Source organism: Chelonoidis abingdonii, chromosome 7, assembly GCF_003597395.2.
Source record: "Chelonoidis abingdonii isolate Lonesome George chromosome 7, CheloAbing_2.0, whole genome shotgun sequence".
NCBI lineage: Eukaryota > Metazoa > Chordata > Testudines > Testudinidae > Chelonoidis > Chelonoidis abingdonii.
In genome coordinates, this window is record NC_133775.1 from 80,154,470 (window position 1) to 80,172,088 (window position 17,619).

Here is a 17,619-nt window from a genome sequence, read left to right on the forward strand (position 1 = left end):
CTCTAATGATAGAACAAGAAGCAATGGGCTTAAACTGCAGCAAGGGAGATTTAGGCTGGACATTAGGAAAAAGTTCCTAAGTGTCAGGGTAGTTAAACACTGGAATAAATTGCCTCGGGAGGTTGTGGAATCTGCATCTCTGGAGATATTTAAGAGTAGGTTAGATAAATGTCTATCAGGGATGGTCTAGACAGTATTTGGTCCTGCCATGAGGGCAGGGGACTGGAGTCGATGACCTCTCGAGGTCCCTTCCAGTCCTAGAGTCTATGAATCTATGAATCTATGGGTTTCCTGTGTAATCTGGAATAAGATCAGGGGGTGATTAATGCAAATCCTCTAACACTAGTTATGCACTAACACACACATACACCTTTCTAAGAGGGCCATTGATCTGTTACAGGAAGGCAGAGGTCAAAGGCCCCAACCCGTGTAAAGAAATGGCTGAACTGTCCCAAGGTGGCTCTAGTTCTTGATCTGAAACCCAATATGAACTGGTAACCAGGAGATTAAACCCATTTGAAAGGTTTGAAAGATTGACACCTACCTCCTATGCTGCAGTTGGCAGTGATCCCTGGTAAGCTATTAGTAAGTATGTAGGAACTTTATTAAATATATGTTTTCTCTCTAATGCTTCTGCCCTAAGAATAAATGTATTTGGCTTTATGAAGTCTGGTCGCTAACTGGTATACACTATTGCAGCCCCTGGCAGAAGGTTAACCACAGGTGCTGGGCCTCGGTCAGACACGCTAGGAAAATCACACTGAGGAGCAGAGTGACCGAAAGGCTAAACTCCTGGTCTGGAGGGAGGGAGATGCAGGTCTCCACCTGAGAGAGGTGATGGCTATGAAGCCTGAAACCTTAAGTGAATGCATTTGAGGAAGAGTTGGGTTGTGCTGGGGTCAAGGGCGGCTCTAGGCATTTTGCTGCCCCAAGCACGGCAGGCAGGCTGCCTTCGGCGGCTTGCCTGCAGAGGGTCCGCTGGTCCCGCGGCTTCAGCGGACTTCCCGCAGTCCGCCGAAGCTGCGGGACAGCGGACCCTCCGCAGGCAAGCCCCTGAAGGCAGCCTGCCTGCCGCCCTCGCAGCGCTGGCAGAGTGCCCCCCGCGGCTTGCCGCCCCAAGCATGCGCTTGGCATGCTGGGGCCTGGAGCCGCCCCTGGTTGGGGTGGGAGGGAAGGTCAAAGGTGCAGTTAACCCTGAAACTGTGACAGTACTATGCAAAATTACTCATAATGCCATCAATCTGTGGCTGACTGGTTTATAAATACCAAAAGCTATGCTAACCTCTTCCACCTTTTCATTCCCATCCCAAAATACTGCACAAGGAACATTATCTATCAGCAGCATTTTTAGCAGACTTTACGACTTCCTTTATATATATACAGTAAATGCATTCACATTTTTAATGCAGAAGTGTGTTGCTACTGTATAGTATCACCCGCCCCTAATTTAGTAACACCCAAATTTTATTTTACTCAAACTGTCTTTGTTTAAAAAGCCGGAAAAATGTAAAAGTAAATTTTAAAAGTAATATCTATGTATTTCCCATTATTGAGTTTTATAAATTCCCTGTTTACTGCAAAATATTCCCTTCTCTCCTGTGTTTTCATAGAGAAACGGGGGGAATTCTGCTCCAGGCATAATTAATGTGCCGTGCTTAGTTTTAATGTTTTTGTGAAGAAAAAGCTTCTACTAAAAAATTGCTGCAGTTCTGTCTTTTACCCACCAGAGGAAGAGAAAGAGCCTGAAGAATCTTCCACACAGCACGCCAGGTCAGGAGACAGGGGCTATAGAGAGACAGACAGTGTCGGGGTGTTGAGGGGTGGTGTCAGACAGGGGCTATGGAGAGACAGACAGTGTGAAGTGCTGGGAGAGTGACAGACAGGGGCTCATAAGGGCAAGTGGGGGAGGAGAGACTGGGGCAGGGTCTGAATAGGAGTGGAGGCATAGGTCCATAGGGGGAAGGGAGGTGCAGGGCCACATGGTGATGGGGGAAGTGCAGAGTTACATAGGGGCAGAGTTTATTCATCGGTAAAATTCATACAATATTTACCTAAATTACAACAAGAATTACAAAAGTTAAGCCAAACTCTGACGCATTCAGATAAAAGATACTAGATGGTGGGGAGGGAATAATTTTTAGCTTTAGTTTTTTTGTCAGTGTTGTGTATTAAACAGCACAAAGCACAACTAACTAATGAATGACTAATGACAGGAAGTTTTAAAAGTAAAAATCCAAGTTTTTTCATTGTAAAACAGATGCTATGTTATGATTAATTAAGCAAAAACATGCAGCACTGAAACCAGAACACAATGAACAAACTATTAGCTGAATAAACAATAAAAAAAAATCTAGGAAATACTCCAAAGACTAAATCTAAAAACAATGACAACTGCAGAGGGATCTTCTAAAATATGTTATACCAAGATAGGAAAGTGTCAGAATTTTGTGTACACACTATTTCCCAAAATAGAGAAGCTTGCTTCTTTTTCATGTGTGTGGCCAGATTCCTCTAGTGATGCTGAGACCTACTTTAACAAACCATATCCTTACTCTAATGCCAGTTCTGTTCATGGACAATTCAAGCATGTATAATGGGCTCAAAAAAACAACAACTCCGACCACAAAAGCACCACCAAAATTAATTTCCTTAGTAGTAGTTTCATTAGAGAGGTCAAAGATTAAATGGAAACAGACGTAACCTCTTACCCTCATTTAAGGTAATTTCTCTAGATCAGAGCTTAGGCACATTGGGCGAGGCAGAGCAAGAGAGTTTGAGTACCTGTATTGTGCGTGCTGTGTGTATGAGCAGTGAACTTGTGGAGCTCGAATGTCAGATGGCCACATTTCTACAAGCTTTAAACTCACTTAAAGAAAAACTTAAGTAGAAAGTTCTTCTGTTTACAGTATCTTGGTAACTCTCAAGAATGGGAAGAAAGCAAAGAAAAAGACTGCAGTAGTTTAATCATTGGGTAAAATATTTTCCTCACTTTAACCATTTATGACTTATTCTGGAAAAATAATAGAATGGAAATGCTAAAAATGCTAGTCACAAAATACTCAACAATGTTACCTTTTTTAAGGTTTGTACGTTGTATATAAACCAGTCCCAATGAGGCAAATATATACAGTATTTGCAATAATTTAGTGAACAGTTCACACTAGTTGTTGGTCAGGAATTGTTCACTTCAAATATTTAAAATTAATTATTTTTGGCATGTGATTGGTCACAAAATATTGATTCTGATCCCTGATTGCATAACAAAATTTTAAAATTACAGATCTCAACAATGAATGACAAAAACTGTAGAAAGTAGTGAAACTTTGAGGACCCCCGAACATTTTCATGGATACTAAGTAATCATCTCAATATTCACACACAATTAACAAAAGATCCCATGAATAACAGTGAATCATGAATATGTTAGAGATGACTTTTTTTCCCATTATTCAGTCAGCTCCAGTAAAAACATAGTTTTTACACACACTATCTAGTGGAGTGCTATTAAATCTGCTGTAAGGCTTATATTCTTTGTCAACAAAAATAAATTGTGTAATTTTCAAGTTTCCACTAAAGCAACTTGTGCCAATACTGATGTCCATGATATTCAAAAGAATCGAAGTACTATTTACCATAATTCTGTTTAATCTATACAAAGCCTCTAGGTATATGATAAGTAATCAGAGAAGAAACAAGTCCTAATATGGTGCTCCTGGGGGATTCTGCACCAAAAAAAAAAAAATTCTGCGCACAACATTTTAAAATTCTGTATATTTGATTGGTCAGAATAACACAACATAATCAGTCCAGTTTCAATTATTTGAGGAATTTATTTCAAAATACCTGTCAACAAGTATGTCAACAATACAGACAACAGCAAAAAAATATTCCCCCAGGAGTAGGGGGTCTACACTGGGGGGGAGGCCTGGTCTACACTGGGGGGGAGGGTGTCAATGTAAGATACGTGAAGTTGATGTATCTTATTTCGATTTACTTCCCATCCTCACAGCGAGAGATTGACTGCTGCAGCTCCCCCCGTCGACTCTGCTTCCGCCTCTTGCCCTGGTGGAGTTCCGGAGTTGACAAGAGTGCATTCAGGGGTCAATTTATCGCATCTAGACGAAACGCGATACATTGATCCCCAATAGATTGATTGCTACCCTCCGATCCGGCAAGCAGTGTGGATGTACCCAAAGAAACCTCTATGACAACCCAGTTCCAGTTGGAGGATGTTGGGGGGGCTGTGTGGGGCCCCCAGCGCCCAGCCAGATGGCACCCCTTGGCCCAGACACCACCACTCCTCTCCCCCCCAGATCCCAGCCATGAGGCATCCCCTGGCCCAGACACCAGCACCCTTAGAGCCTTTACTCCCTCTAGCTTGTTTACGGTCCTGCCAGCTGATGTGATGTGGTGCAGCCCTTCCTCACTCTTTGCCAGAGCAGGGCTTCCCAGGCCCTCTCCTATCCCTGGGAGAATAAGGATCAAGCAGAGCACGCAGCCTCCAGCCCAGCCAGGCTGTGTGCTCTGCTCACTGCGAGCTGGGCTCTGCAGCGGCCCCTTGTGGCAGACAGCAGCTCTGCAGCCCCAATTATGTGGGAGGGAACAGGGAATTCTGTGAAATTCTGCATTGCGCAGTGGTGCAGATTTCCCCCAGGAGTAATATGGTCCCTGAAGTATACAGTCAGAATGCTATTCAAAACATCCAGGAATGTACAATATTGCCACAAGGGATTTATCTGAAATTAGATTATTAGGTTTTTACTGGCTTGACTTTAGTGCTCTCACATTTGACAGATGCAACTGTGTAGTTTAGCAGAATGTTGATGGATGCTCTGTTCTCTAGTTTTCATAGTCTGTTTATTTTGGGAGTTCCCCTGCCCCCTGATACATTCTGCAATCTGTCACAAATATTTTATTTGTTTTTAGGAAGAACTGACAAAGTAAGCAACAAATATATACCTCAGATTAATCAGGTGATGTGGCAATGATCAATTACAAACTGAAATTAGTGTAGTATCTTGATGTGCCACTAGGAAGATTAGATCATAGGTTTCACGTTGGGTCAAAAACTAGAGGGATTTTCACTAACAAAATGAAACATTTAGGCTAGTGGAAAGAACACACTTTTCTTATTATATCAGTGGTCAGGAACTGTATTAATGTCACAGATGTAGTAAGCTAGAGCTTTTCAAAGATACACAATAAGTAATGAGATAAAGATATTCCCACCTGGAAAAGCCCTATTAAATTTAATAGGAATAAAACTACCAGGGTGATAGAATTTAAGACAGAATTGCATTCCTGCTATAGAATTCCATCTCTCTAAAGTTGCTCATAGAAGCCATCACTGTAATAAGCAAATATTTGTATGAGTTATTTCAAACATTTTATTATAATTGTTATTCTTTATTACATTCTCTAGGACTTTTCAAAGGGGCTTACCAGACCTGAACCTATGATGTGTCCCTTCCACTTTGGTGCTTTACTTACTTTGTTTTGAACTACCCTAGGGCTGGCCCATGCCTAGTGTATTCAGACATGGAACCTTCATTCCACACAGTGCTGTGTCAAGAGAGTGACCCTGGATCAGGTTCCTTCACTCTTAACATGGCCTTTTATACCCCTCTCATGCACTTTCATACCCTTATATCTCTCCTCTTAGTAGCTAATTGTGATTGAGAGGGCTTCTCCTCCAGCAGGAAAAAACACTCCACTGAACTCCTAAAATTGGTAAGCAGGAACTGGCACCTATATATAATATTAGAGACCAGAATGACCAAGAAGCATAACCTTACAACATTAATAGCAAGTTTCAAATGCACTGCCCTGTTGTTAAGGTTCCTTCCCCACTCTGAACTTTAGGGTACAGATGTGGGAACCTGCATGAGAACCTCTAAGCTTAATTACCAGCTTAGCTCTGGTTTGGCTGGCACCACCCAAATCATTTGAGAGTATTTGCGAAACTCTGTCTACTTCCCCCCAGAATATCTCTGTCATAGTATACTTTCCTCAATCTGAACCTTAGAGTCCAAAAATGAGGTACTAGCATGAAGTCCTCTTAGCTTAATTACCAGCTTAGATCTGATACGCTGCCACCAATCAGATCTTTGAGTGTCTGATAAACTCTGGTCTCCCCAAAACCTTCCCTGGGGACCCCCAAGACCCAGATCCCCTCGATCTTAATGCAAGGAAGTAACTCTTTCCCTCACTAGTGCTCTCCTAGCTTTCCTCCCGGGTTACACTAGAAGATCACCTGGGATTCAAGCTCCTTGAATTCTTAAAAACAGAGGCTTTCCAACTCACACCGCAGGCAATGACAGATTTCAACTTCGGTGAATCTAACAAAGGGATTCCCCTTTCCCCTCCCTTTCTTTCGCCCTTCTCCAACCTTCTCCTGTAAAGTACAGACTCAATTCCTTTAGAGCCTTAACGCAGGAGAAAAAATCAACAGCGTCTTAAGAAAGCAAAACTTTTAATAAAAGAAAGAAAAAAAAAGTAAAGTTATCTCTTAATCTAGATGGTAAATATTACAGGGCCTTTCAGCTTATAGACAAGAGGAAAAAGCCTTCCCAATAGAAATATAATTAAATACTTTCAGCAAATACACATTAAACTCTACCAGCCTACAAGTTGCAATACAGAAACATTCAAAAAGGACTATAACTGCCTTTCTACTCAATACTTACTATTCTGAAATATAAAGACTGTTAGCAGGAGAGACTTGGTCAAGCAACCTGGTTTCTGTCTAATCCTTCCAGGACTCAGAGAGACAACCAGCAAAACCCAAAACAAAACCAAAGGCTTCCCTCTCGCCGAGATTGAAAGTAATCTTGTTTCCTGATTGGTCTCTCTGGTCAGGTATTAGCAGGTCACTGTTATTATTAACCTTTACAGTGAAGAGACATTAACCCTTAGCTATCCATTATGACAATCTCCCTCCACAAATTCCCTGATGAACACCTGATCCAAAACCCTTGGACTTAATAAACAAGGAGAAATTAACCATTCCTCTCCTTTTCCCCCACATATTCTTGCGTGGTCCAGATGCCAACCCCTTGGATCTTAAAACAAGGAAAATCAATCAGCGTTCTTAAAAAAGAAGGCTTATTAATTAAAGAAAAGAAAGGTAAAATCATTCGTCGTAAAATCATGTACGGAAAATAACTTTACAGGGTAATCAGATTCAAAGGTCCGCGGAACCCCTCTAGCCTTAGGTTCACAGTTCAGAAAACAGAGAGTGAATCCTCTCAGCAAAAAGGAACATTTACAAGTTGAGAAAAGAAAGATAAACCTAACACACCTTGCCTGGCTGTTACTTACAAGTTTGAAATATGAGAGACTTGTTCAGAAAGATCTGGAGAGCCTGGATTGATGTCTGGTCCCTCTTAGTCCCAAGAGCGAACAACTCCCAAAACAAAGAGCACAAACAGAAGCCTTTCCCCCAAGATTTGAAAGTATCTTGTCCCCTTATTAGTCCTTTGGGTCAGGTGTCAGCCAGGTTTACCTGAGCTGCTTAACCCTTACAGGTAAAAGAATTTTGGTGTTTTTGGCCAGGAGGGATTTTATAGTATTGTACACAGGAGGGCTGTTACCCTTCCCTTCATAGTTATGACACCTGTAAACAGTGAGGAAAGAGCATGGAAGTTTCTCTGAAACCCATATTATGCTGCCAATCAGTCAAGGAGCAAGCTGCAGCATTATAACTATGTTCAGTTTCTGCACGTTGGCATTTACTTACAACTCCAGTTAATACAAAGAAGGTGCAAGTGTAATACATTTTAAAAGCTGTAGTCAATTCCACATGTAAGGGATTTTCTGTCTATGTAAAGAATCAAATCTTATTATGCAGCATCATTTGCATATGGGGCTGACTTATTATACTTTAATATTAGTTTTGAACCCCATAAACCTGTTATTTGCCCCTACAGAAAGCAAGAAGAAGTATACAGAACAGTACTTTGCATAAAGTCACCAGCCATAAAAATAACAATTACATTAATATTTCTTCATCACCATTACAGCACTAAAGCAAAAGTGCTTAAATACTAAAATGAATGAGTGAGATATAAAAATTTAGATAGACCAATTGATATTAAAACAAGCTGTATTTAAATAGCTTCTGAAAGAATAAAGAACAGTGCTGGAAACCAAACAAAAGAAATAAAAATCAGGTTAGTCTAAGAATAAAGATTAAAAATAAATGTCTATTGCTGGAATAGTCTAGGAACCAAAACAGATTTGAAGTGTGGTTTGTCTCTGAAAGTCTATTAAAGTGGCACCATAACATTCCACGATCACTATGCCTCAATGATTTCCACATCAAATACATTCAGTTCTCATGGACAAATATGTTCTAACTACCACTCCTGAAAACTCAGACTGGGATCTGAGAGTCATGCTGGGAATTACAGGTACTTCCCATGCATCATAACCAATAACATTTTCAGATAAAATTACTTCCTCATTGGAGGCCTAAGCCTGCATTGTAGTCAATAGGTATTTTGCTGTTGATATGAATGAGCATAGGATCCATCTCTTATATCCATGCAGCATCACTTCAAATTATGCCCTTAGTAACATCTCCTTTTGAACTACGTCCCTAACTATACATATGTGAAGTCCTCTTTCCTTTTATAGGTTTCCACAATTGCAGCTCAGTGGAATGTATTAACCAATTCCATTGACACTGCAGGAAGGAACAGAATCCAGTCAGCTCTCTCCTAACTGTGTCAGTTCAGCACAGGTAACACAAGTAAAATATAATAAATGGGTATTTAGTTACTAAACCAAACAGATGTGACAATGACTACATACAGAAAGCACATTTAGCTGCTATTTGTACATAATCACTCCTCAAAGGAAAACCACTATTCAAGGAAATCTTGCTCCACAAAAACGGTAGTTAAGTACATACCTGTACTTCAAAATCCATATTCTCCAGAAATTTTTGGTTCATGGTTTCAGCAAATTTGTTGATCGCTCTCAAAAACACTCTAAAAAGAGAAAAACAATGGAATACATTTACGGATGTAATCTTTGGAATGATATCCTTATCGTGTCTGATAGCAATTAAATGCTCATTTATTTAAAGAATGACAAAACTAGAAGTAGCAGAAGTCACACATCCACAAAATACCACAAGCTTCATTCCTTGGAACAGCACGTCATTTAAAATATACTATACTTTGTGGAAGTGTTTCATTCATTATTTGACTGTCACAAGGTTCCTCAATTATGTTTTCAATATAAAAAATTGGCAATGTTATTTCTTTGTTCTGCTGAATGTTACAGTGAACTGCAGCAAACACACAGTATAATAAATCTTTCATACAACATTTACCTTTTATGTGACAGCTATGCTTTGTTTACAGAAATGTTACTGCTTTCCTTTCATTGATCTGTCAGCCAGGAATACTCAAACCTTTTGTGATTATACAGGTGGTATAGCTCATTAGGAATATAAGGTATATTTTCCTAATTAAAATATACAGTGTATAGCTTGTTGATTTTCCTACAGAATCTCATGTTTCCTTCTGCAGGTAGATTGTAATACACACTCTAAATTGACTTAATACATTTTATTTTTTGCAAGAAACACAAAGGTCAGAATCTATTATTGCACATCAGGTCATAACTCAAAGAGCTAGGAGTGTAGCACCTTCTCCTAGTACAATGCTTTCTTAAAAGGAAATGCCAGGTTAAAAGTCATATTTGGAAAACAAACTTCTGTACCTATTAAACCTTCAAATTAAAAAGTCAGTCAACTATACCTCTCAATATTTATGATGTTTGTTTATTTTATGCACTTCATTCAGCTTGGAATTTGAAAATAAAATCATCTGTTTGACTTTAGTTTACACCTAGTTTTCGATCAGTTTAGTGATGTCATGCAGCGACCTTTGGGTTGCAGGTAACATTCACTACTTTAAAAGTATTATGGGAACAGTGTCTTTATTTGGTGCCTTAGTTCTGGTAGACATGAATCCCTCCTCGTCAAGGAATGAATTTAATATGCCCCTCAGTATGATGCCAGGGCTGACTTAGGGGTCTCACCCTACACCTCTCTTCTTCTCACCGCACTTTGTTTCTCCGGCCTGGTCTACACTACACGTTTAAATCGATTTAAAGAGCGTTAAATCGATTTAACGCTGTACCCGTCCACACTACAACGCCCTTTATAGCGATATAAAGGGCTCTTTAAATCGATTTCTGTACTCCACAATATGGGGGGGAACACATGCGCGCCCAAAGCCAGACCCAGAACAAGGTTATGGGGGAAGGAGGGAAGCAAAACAGTGGGTTTTGCAGGCACCCCCTAGGATACTGCGACACGAGAGCATAACGCGTGCTCGAAAACACTAGTCTCTAATACATCTTGCCTTATTCCTAGGCAGGACTGATCTATTTTTAAGAAACCATAAAGGGAGGGGATCTTGCGAAACCAGGTTACCACAAGATGAGTCAATACCAATATATTGCTTATTTCGAGCGTTGCGCCCAGACCGATTTCAGCCAAGAGCACTCTATGATAGACAAGCGGCATACAGTAACACTAGGAGAGGGAGACCCAGCCCGTCAAATCCTCAATTGCCATTATTCTCCACGGCAGTAGACACGGAATACAAGAATGACCAAGAACGGCATCTCTGCTATCACTGCAAAAGACAAGTGAATGCTGCTGTGCTAGCGAGGAGTATACGCCTCTACTCTACCGCAAGCAGCCAGTACAACAATAGCGGTGCCGGATAAAAAAGAAAAGCTGAACGGGTGCTCCATGGGTTGCCGTGCATGGCGCTACCAGGGCAATCCCGGGAAAAAACGCGCAGAAGGATTGCGATACTCGACATGATTTCCGAGAGAGAATACTGACGACACTATATACCAGCAACCACCTGCGACAATAATCGATATCACCAGAATTGAATCTGAGGTTGAATCTTTTTGTCGCAGTTGGGTTTCTGTGGGTAAATGTCGGTCAGTCATTCTCTCCGGATGAAAACATCAGATGACAATCCTTTCGCGCCGTTTTTCCCTGGATTGCCCCTGGTAGACGCCATTAGACACGGCAACCATGGAGCCCTGTTCAGCTTTTTTTTTTTCCGCACTCGTATGTGTACTGGATGCTCAGCGGAGAGAGAGGCGATACTCCGCGCTACACAAGCAGCATTCACCTGCTTTTGCAATGATAGCAGCGATGGTTACTGCAATTCTGTACCAGTCTCTGCGGAGAAAATGGCAATGAGATGACGGCTATCTCTCCCCCTCTGTACTGTCCGCTGCTATATAGAGTGCCCCTGGCCTTGAAATCGGCTACGGCGGGCGCACGCAAAAGCAAAATTGGGATGACTCACTGGACTGAGTCAATCCCTCCTTATTGTTTCTAAAAAATAGAGTTCCAGTCCTGCCTATGAATTAGGGGCAAGTGTAGTAATTAGAGGACCAGTGTATCAGAGCACAGCTGCTCCCGTCGTCAGTATTCACAGGGGGTGCCCTGCAAAACCCTACTGTTGCTTCCCTCCTCCCCACCTTTCTGGGCTGCCATTGGCAGGTGTCGCCCCATTTGTTGTCATGAGTTATAAAGAATGCAGAATAAGAAACAGAGCATTCGTTAGTGATCAAAATGAGGGGGGAGCAGCCTCCAGGGCTCTGACAGTCCAGGCAGTACAGATCTTTTCTTTACACAGGAAAGGAGGGGGGCTGATGAAGCTCAGCTCCCATGTTCTATGATGAAGACGCGTTACCAGCCATTACTGTACCATCTATGGAGTTAACTGGGAGTCATTCCATTTTTACCCAGGCTCCGGCCAGCCTACCTGAGGAGCATACTCAAGGCTGATGGCGACGATTGGATATCAGTCATATTGTACCCGTATCTACACTGAGGGAGGGGGGAGGGAGCGATACTGCTCTTCACTGCTGCAGCTATCGCGGTTCTATCCAGCAGCATTCAGTGCACAATAGGGTAACATTGAAAAAGAGTCAAGAAATGATTTCTTTCCTTTATCTTTCACGTAGGGGGGCATGCGCATGGGGGGGAAACTGTGGCGTCTAATTCCACGGACCTCAGACACTGTGTTTTGAGACTACTGACATTGGGAGCTCTAGCACAAGATGCTATAATACTTTTTCAAGAGTGTGTGGACTTGGCTAGCTGGTGTCTTCTCCGTACTCCTTCCCACCCTCCCTCCTATGGCATCCATTTGATCTTTGTCTTTCATTATCACTTGTCATGCTCAGGCCTGTGTAGTTGTGACGATTTTTTCAAACGCTTTGGCATTTTTGTGTTCTGTAATGGCTGCTGATATCAACAGTTATTTGTCTCCCATACAGCATCAATTCAGTATGCTCCCGTACGGTCCATGTTGGAGTCTTTTTGGCGATTTGGGATCTGCTCACGCACCACGTGCTGATAAGAGCCTTCGCGTGGGTCATAACAAGGAATGAATCTAAAAGTTCGGGGTTTATCTGTTATCTTGCCCGCTGCGATCGAGTTCAGATTGCTGTTCCGAGCGTCAGCTGGTTAGCACTGTGTGATACGCCCGGAGGCCATAACTTCTGATTTCCGTCCACCATGCTAACTCCGGTATCGATATAGTGTTATTCAGATTTTAGCGGGCTATACTCTTTGTCGGTGGAAGTTGTACAGAATCGGATTAAAGTAGCCTTTATATCATATAAGGGTTATTGAGTGTGGCGGGTACAGCGTTATAATCGATTTATCGCTCTTTCAATCGCGATTTTAAACTGTGATAGTGTAGACCAGGCCGGAGAAACAAGTGCGGTGAGAAGAGAGAGGTGTAGGGTGAGACCCCTAGTCAGCCCTGGCATCATACTGAAGGGGCATATTAAATTCATTCCTTGACGGAGGAGATCATGTCTACCAGAACTAAGGCCCAAATAAGACACTGTTCCCATAATACTTTTTAAGTAGTGATGTTACCTGCACCAAAGGTCGCTGATGACATCACTAACTGATCGCAAACTAGGTGTAAAACTTAAAGTCCAAACAGATGATTTTATTTCAAATTCTAAGCTGAATGAAGTGCATAAATAAACACATCAATATAATATTGAGAGGTATATTTGACTGACTTATTTAATTTGAAGGTTTAATAGGTACAAGAGTTTGTTTTCCAAATATGACTTTTAACCCTGGCATTTCTTTTAAGAAAGCATTGTACTAGGAAGAAGGTGCATACACTCCTAGCTCTTTGAGTTATGAACCTGATGTGTGCAATAATAGATTCTCGCCTTTGTGTTTCTGTGCAAAAAATAAAATGGTTATTAAGTCATTTAGAGTGTTGATATTACATCTACTTGCAGAAGGAAACATGAGATTCTGTAGGAATCAACACAGCTTATACACTGTATATTTTAATTAGGAAAATATACCTCTATATTTCCTTATCGAGCATATACACCCTTGTATAATCACAAAAGGTTTGAGTATCCTGGTCTGCAGTTCAATGAAAGGAAAGCAGTAAATTCTGTAAACAAAGCATAGCTGTCACATAAAAAGGTTTAAATGTTGTATGAGAATTTATTATACTGTGTGTTTGCTGCAGTTCACTGTAACATTCAGCAGAACAAAGAATAACATTGCCAATTTTTTATATTGAAAACATAAATTGAGGAAACCTTGTGACAGTCAAATAATGAATGAAACACTCCAAAAGATATATATATTTTAAATGACGTGCTGTTTCCAAGGAATAGCTTGTGGTATTTTGTTGGATGTGTGACTTCTGCTAGCTTCTAGTTTTTGTCATTCTTTAAATAAATGAGATTTAATTGCTATTCGCACGATAAGGATATCATTTCCAAAGATTAACATCCGTAAATGTATTCCATTGTTTTCTCTTTTTAGAGTGTTTTGCAAGAGCGATCAAAAAATTTGCTGAAAACAATGAACCAAAAATTTCTGCGAGAATCTGGATTTTGAAGTACAGGTATTACTTACTACCGTTTTGTGTGAGCAAGATCCTTGAATAGTGGTTTTCCCTTTGAGGAGTGATTATGTACAAATTAGCAGGCTAAATGTGCTTTCTGTATGTAGTCATTGTCACTCTGTTTGGTTTAGTAACTAAGATACCCATTTATTATATTTTATTGTGTTACCTGTGCCTGAACTGACCAGTTAGGAGGAGAGCTGACTGGATTCTGTTCCTTCTTGCAGTTTTCAATGGAATTGGTTATCACATTCACTGAGCTGCAATTGTCTGGGAAACCTTAAAAGGAAAAGGACTTCACATATGTCATAGTTAAGGGACGTTAGTTCAAAAGGAGTGTTACTAGGGCATAAGTTTGAAGTGATGCTGCATGGGATATAAGAGATGGATCCTAGCTCATTCATATCAACAGCAAAATACCTACTTGACTACAATGCGGCTTAGTCTCCAATGAGGAAGTAATTTTAATCTTGAAAATGTTATTGGTTATGATGCATGGGGGAAGTACCCTGTAAATTCCCAGCATGACTCTCAGATCCCAGTCTGGAGTTTTCAGGAGTGGTAGTCTAGAAACATATTTGTCCATGAAGAACTTGAATGTATTTGATGTGGGAATCATTGAGGGCTCGTATGTGGAATGTTATGGTGCCACTTTAATAGACTTCAGAGACAAACCACACTTCAAATCCTGCGTATTGTTTTGGTCCTAGACTATTCCAGCAATAGACATTTATTTTTTAATCTTCTTTCTTTAGACTAACCTGATTTTTATTTCCTTTGTTGGTTTCCAGCACTGTTCTTTATTCTTTCAGAAAGACTATTTTTAAATACGCTTTGTTTAATATTCCATGGTCTATCTAAATTTTTATATCTCACTCATTCATTTTGAGTATTTAAGCACTTTTGCTTTAGTGCTGTAATGGTAATGAAGAATAATTAATGTAATTGTTATTTTTAGGCTGGTGACTTTATGCAAGTACTGTTTCTGTATACCTTCTTCTGCCTTTCTGTAGGGGCAAATAACAGGTTTATGGGGTTCAAACTAATCTTAAAGATATATAAGTCAGCCCCATATGCAAATTGATGCTGCATAATTGAATTTGATGTCTTTCATAGACAGAAATCCCTTACATGTGGAATTGACTTACAGCTTTAAAATGTATTACACTTGCACCTTCTTTGTATTAAACTGGAGTTGTAAGTAAATGCCAACTGTGCAGAAACTGAAATAGTTATAATGCTGCAGCTTGCTCCTTGACTGATTTGGCAGCATAATATGGGGTTCAGAGAAACTTTCCATCTCTTTCCTCACTTTTACAGGTGTTCATAACTATGAAGGGAAAGGTAACAGCCTCCTGTCTACAATACTATAAAATCCCTCCTGGCCAAAACACCAATTCTTTTACTGTAAGGGTTAAGCAGCTTCCAGTAACCTGGCCTGACACCTGACCCACAAGGACTGAATAAGTGGACAAATACTTTTCAATACTTGGGGAAAGGCTTCTGTTTGTGCTCTTTGTTTTGGGATTTTGTTCGCTTTGGGACTAAGAGGACCAGACATCAATCCAGGCTCTCCAGATTCTTTCTGAACAAGTCTCTCATATTTCAAACTTGTAAGTAAACAGCCAGGCAAGGCTTGTTGGTTATCTTTCTTTTTCACTTGTAAATGTTCCTTTTGCTTGAGAGGATTCACCTCTGTTTTTTCTGAACTGTAACCTCAAGGCGAGAGGGGTTCCTCTGGAGCTCTTTGAATCTGATTACCCTGTAAGTTATTTTCCGTACTGATTTTACAGAGATGGATTTTTTACTTTCTTTCTTTAATTAAAGCCTTTTCTTTTTTAAGAAACCGATTGATTTTTCCTTGTTTTAAGATCTAGGGGGTGGATCTGGACTCACAAGAATTGGTGGGGAAAAGGAGATGGGAATGGTTAATTCTCTTGTTTTAAGATCCAAGGGTTGGCATCAGTGTTCATCGGGGAATTTGTGGAGGGAGATTGTCATAATGGATAGCTAGGGTTATGTCTTCTTTCACTGTAAAAGGTATAAACAGTGACCATGCATACCTGACCAGAGTTACCAATCAGGAACAAAGATACTTTCAATCTCGGCCGGCAGGGAGCTTGTTATGTGTTTTTGGGTTTTTGCTTTGTTCTCTCTGGTCCTGGAAGTATTAGCATGAAACCAGTTGCTTGCCAATCTCCCTGCTACAGTCTCTTATTATATAGAATAGTAGTATTGAGTAGAAAGCGTTATAGTCTTTGCTTGTTTCTGTATTTGCAACTGTAGCTGGTAGAGTTTTAATGTGTATTTGGCTGAAAGTATTTTAAATTATATTTCTATTGGAAGAAGGCTTTTTCTCCATTGTCTATAAGCTGAAAGACCCCTTATATTACCATCTAGTTACAGAGATAACTTTCTACTTTTTTTCTGTTCTTTTTATTAAAGTTGCTTCTTAGACCTGTTTGATTTTTTCTCCTGGTTAGGCCAAAGGAATTGAGTCTGTACTTACCAGGAAGGTGGTGGGAGATAGGAGAAAGAAGGGAGGGGGAAAAGGGGGAATCCCTTTGTTTAGATTCACGAAGCTTGAATCTGTATTGCCTCTGGGTGAGGTGGAAAAGCCTTCTGTTTTTAGCATTCAGGAGTTGATCCCAGTGATCTTTCTGTGTAACCGGGAGGGAAAGCCTAGGAGAGGCCTCGTGAGGGAAGAGTTACCTTTCCTTGCTATTAAGTCCAGGGGTCTGAGGTCTTGGGGGTCCCCAGGGAAGGTTTTGGGAGAGACAGGAGTTTATCAGACACTCAAAGATCTGATGGTGGCAGCGTTATCAGATCTAAGCTGGTAATTAAGTAGAGGACTTCATGTAGTACCTCATTTTTGGACTCTAGTTCGAGAGGAAGGTATACATATGACAAGAGTTATCTGGGAAGTAGACAGAGTTTTTTCTTGTCGCAATACTCTCAATGATTTGGGTGTGCCAGCCAAACCAGAGCTAAGCTTGGTAATTAAGCTTAGAGGTTTCATGCAGGTTTCCCAATCTGTACCCTAAAGTTAGAGTGGGGAAGAAACCTAACAACAGGCAGTGCATTTGAAAACTTGCTATTTATATGGTTGTAGTTATGCTTCTTGGTCATTCTGGTCTCTAATATTTATTATAGGTGCCATTTCCTGCTGTACCAATTTTAGGAGTTTTCAGTGGAGTTTTTTCCTGCTGGAGGAGAAGCCCTCTCATCACAATTAGGCTACTAAGAGGAGAGATATAAGGGTTTATGAAAGTGCATGAGAGGGGTATAAAAGGCCAGTGTTAAGAGTGATAGGACCTGATCCAGGGTCACCTCTCTTGACACAGCACTGTGTGGAATGAAGGTTCATGTCTGATTACACTATGGCATGGGCCAGCCCTAGGGTGTTCAAAACAAAGTATAAAGCACCAAAGTGGAAGGGACACATCATAGGTTCAGGGTTGGTAAGCCCCTTTGAAAAGTCGCTAGAGAATGATAATAAAGAATAACAAATTATAATAAAATGATTGAAAATAACTCATACATTATTTGCTTTATTACAGTTTGATGGCTTCTATTTGAGCACACTTTGAGAGATGGAATTCTTAGCAGGATGCCAATTTCTGTCTAAAATTCTATCCCCTGGTAGTTTTATTCCTAGTAATTTATAGGG

At 40.6% G+C, this 17,619-nt stretch overlaps 1 protein-coding gene across 1 annotated transcript in view; it reads right to left on the minus strand.

Moving 5' to 3' along the window:
- Positions 1–17,619, minus strand: part of DOCK2 (dedicator of cytokinesis 2) — a 538,858-nt gene that overhangs the window by 125,494 nt on the left and 395,745 nt on the right. The window contains exon 30 of the mRNA XM_032803688.2: positions 8,915–8,993. Coding sequence (XP_032659579.1) covers positions 8,915–8,993 — 79 coding nt within the window. The remainder of the gene's footprint in view (positions 1–8,914; positions 8,994–17,619) is intronic.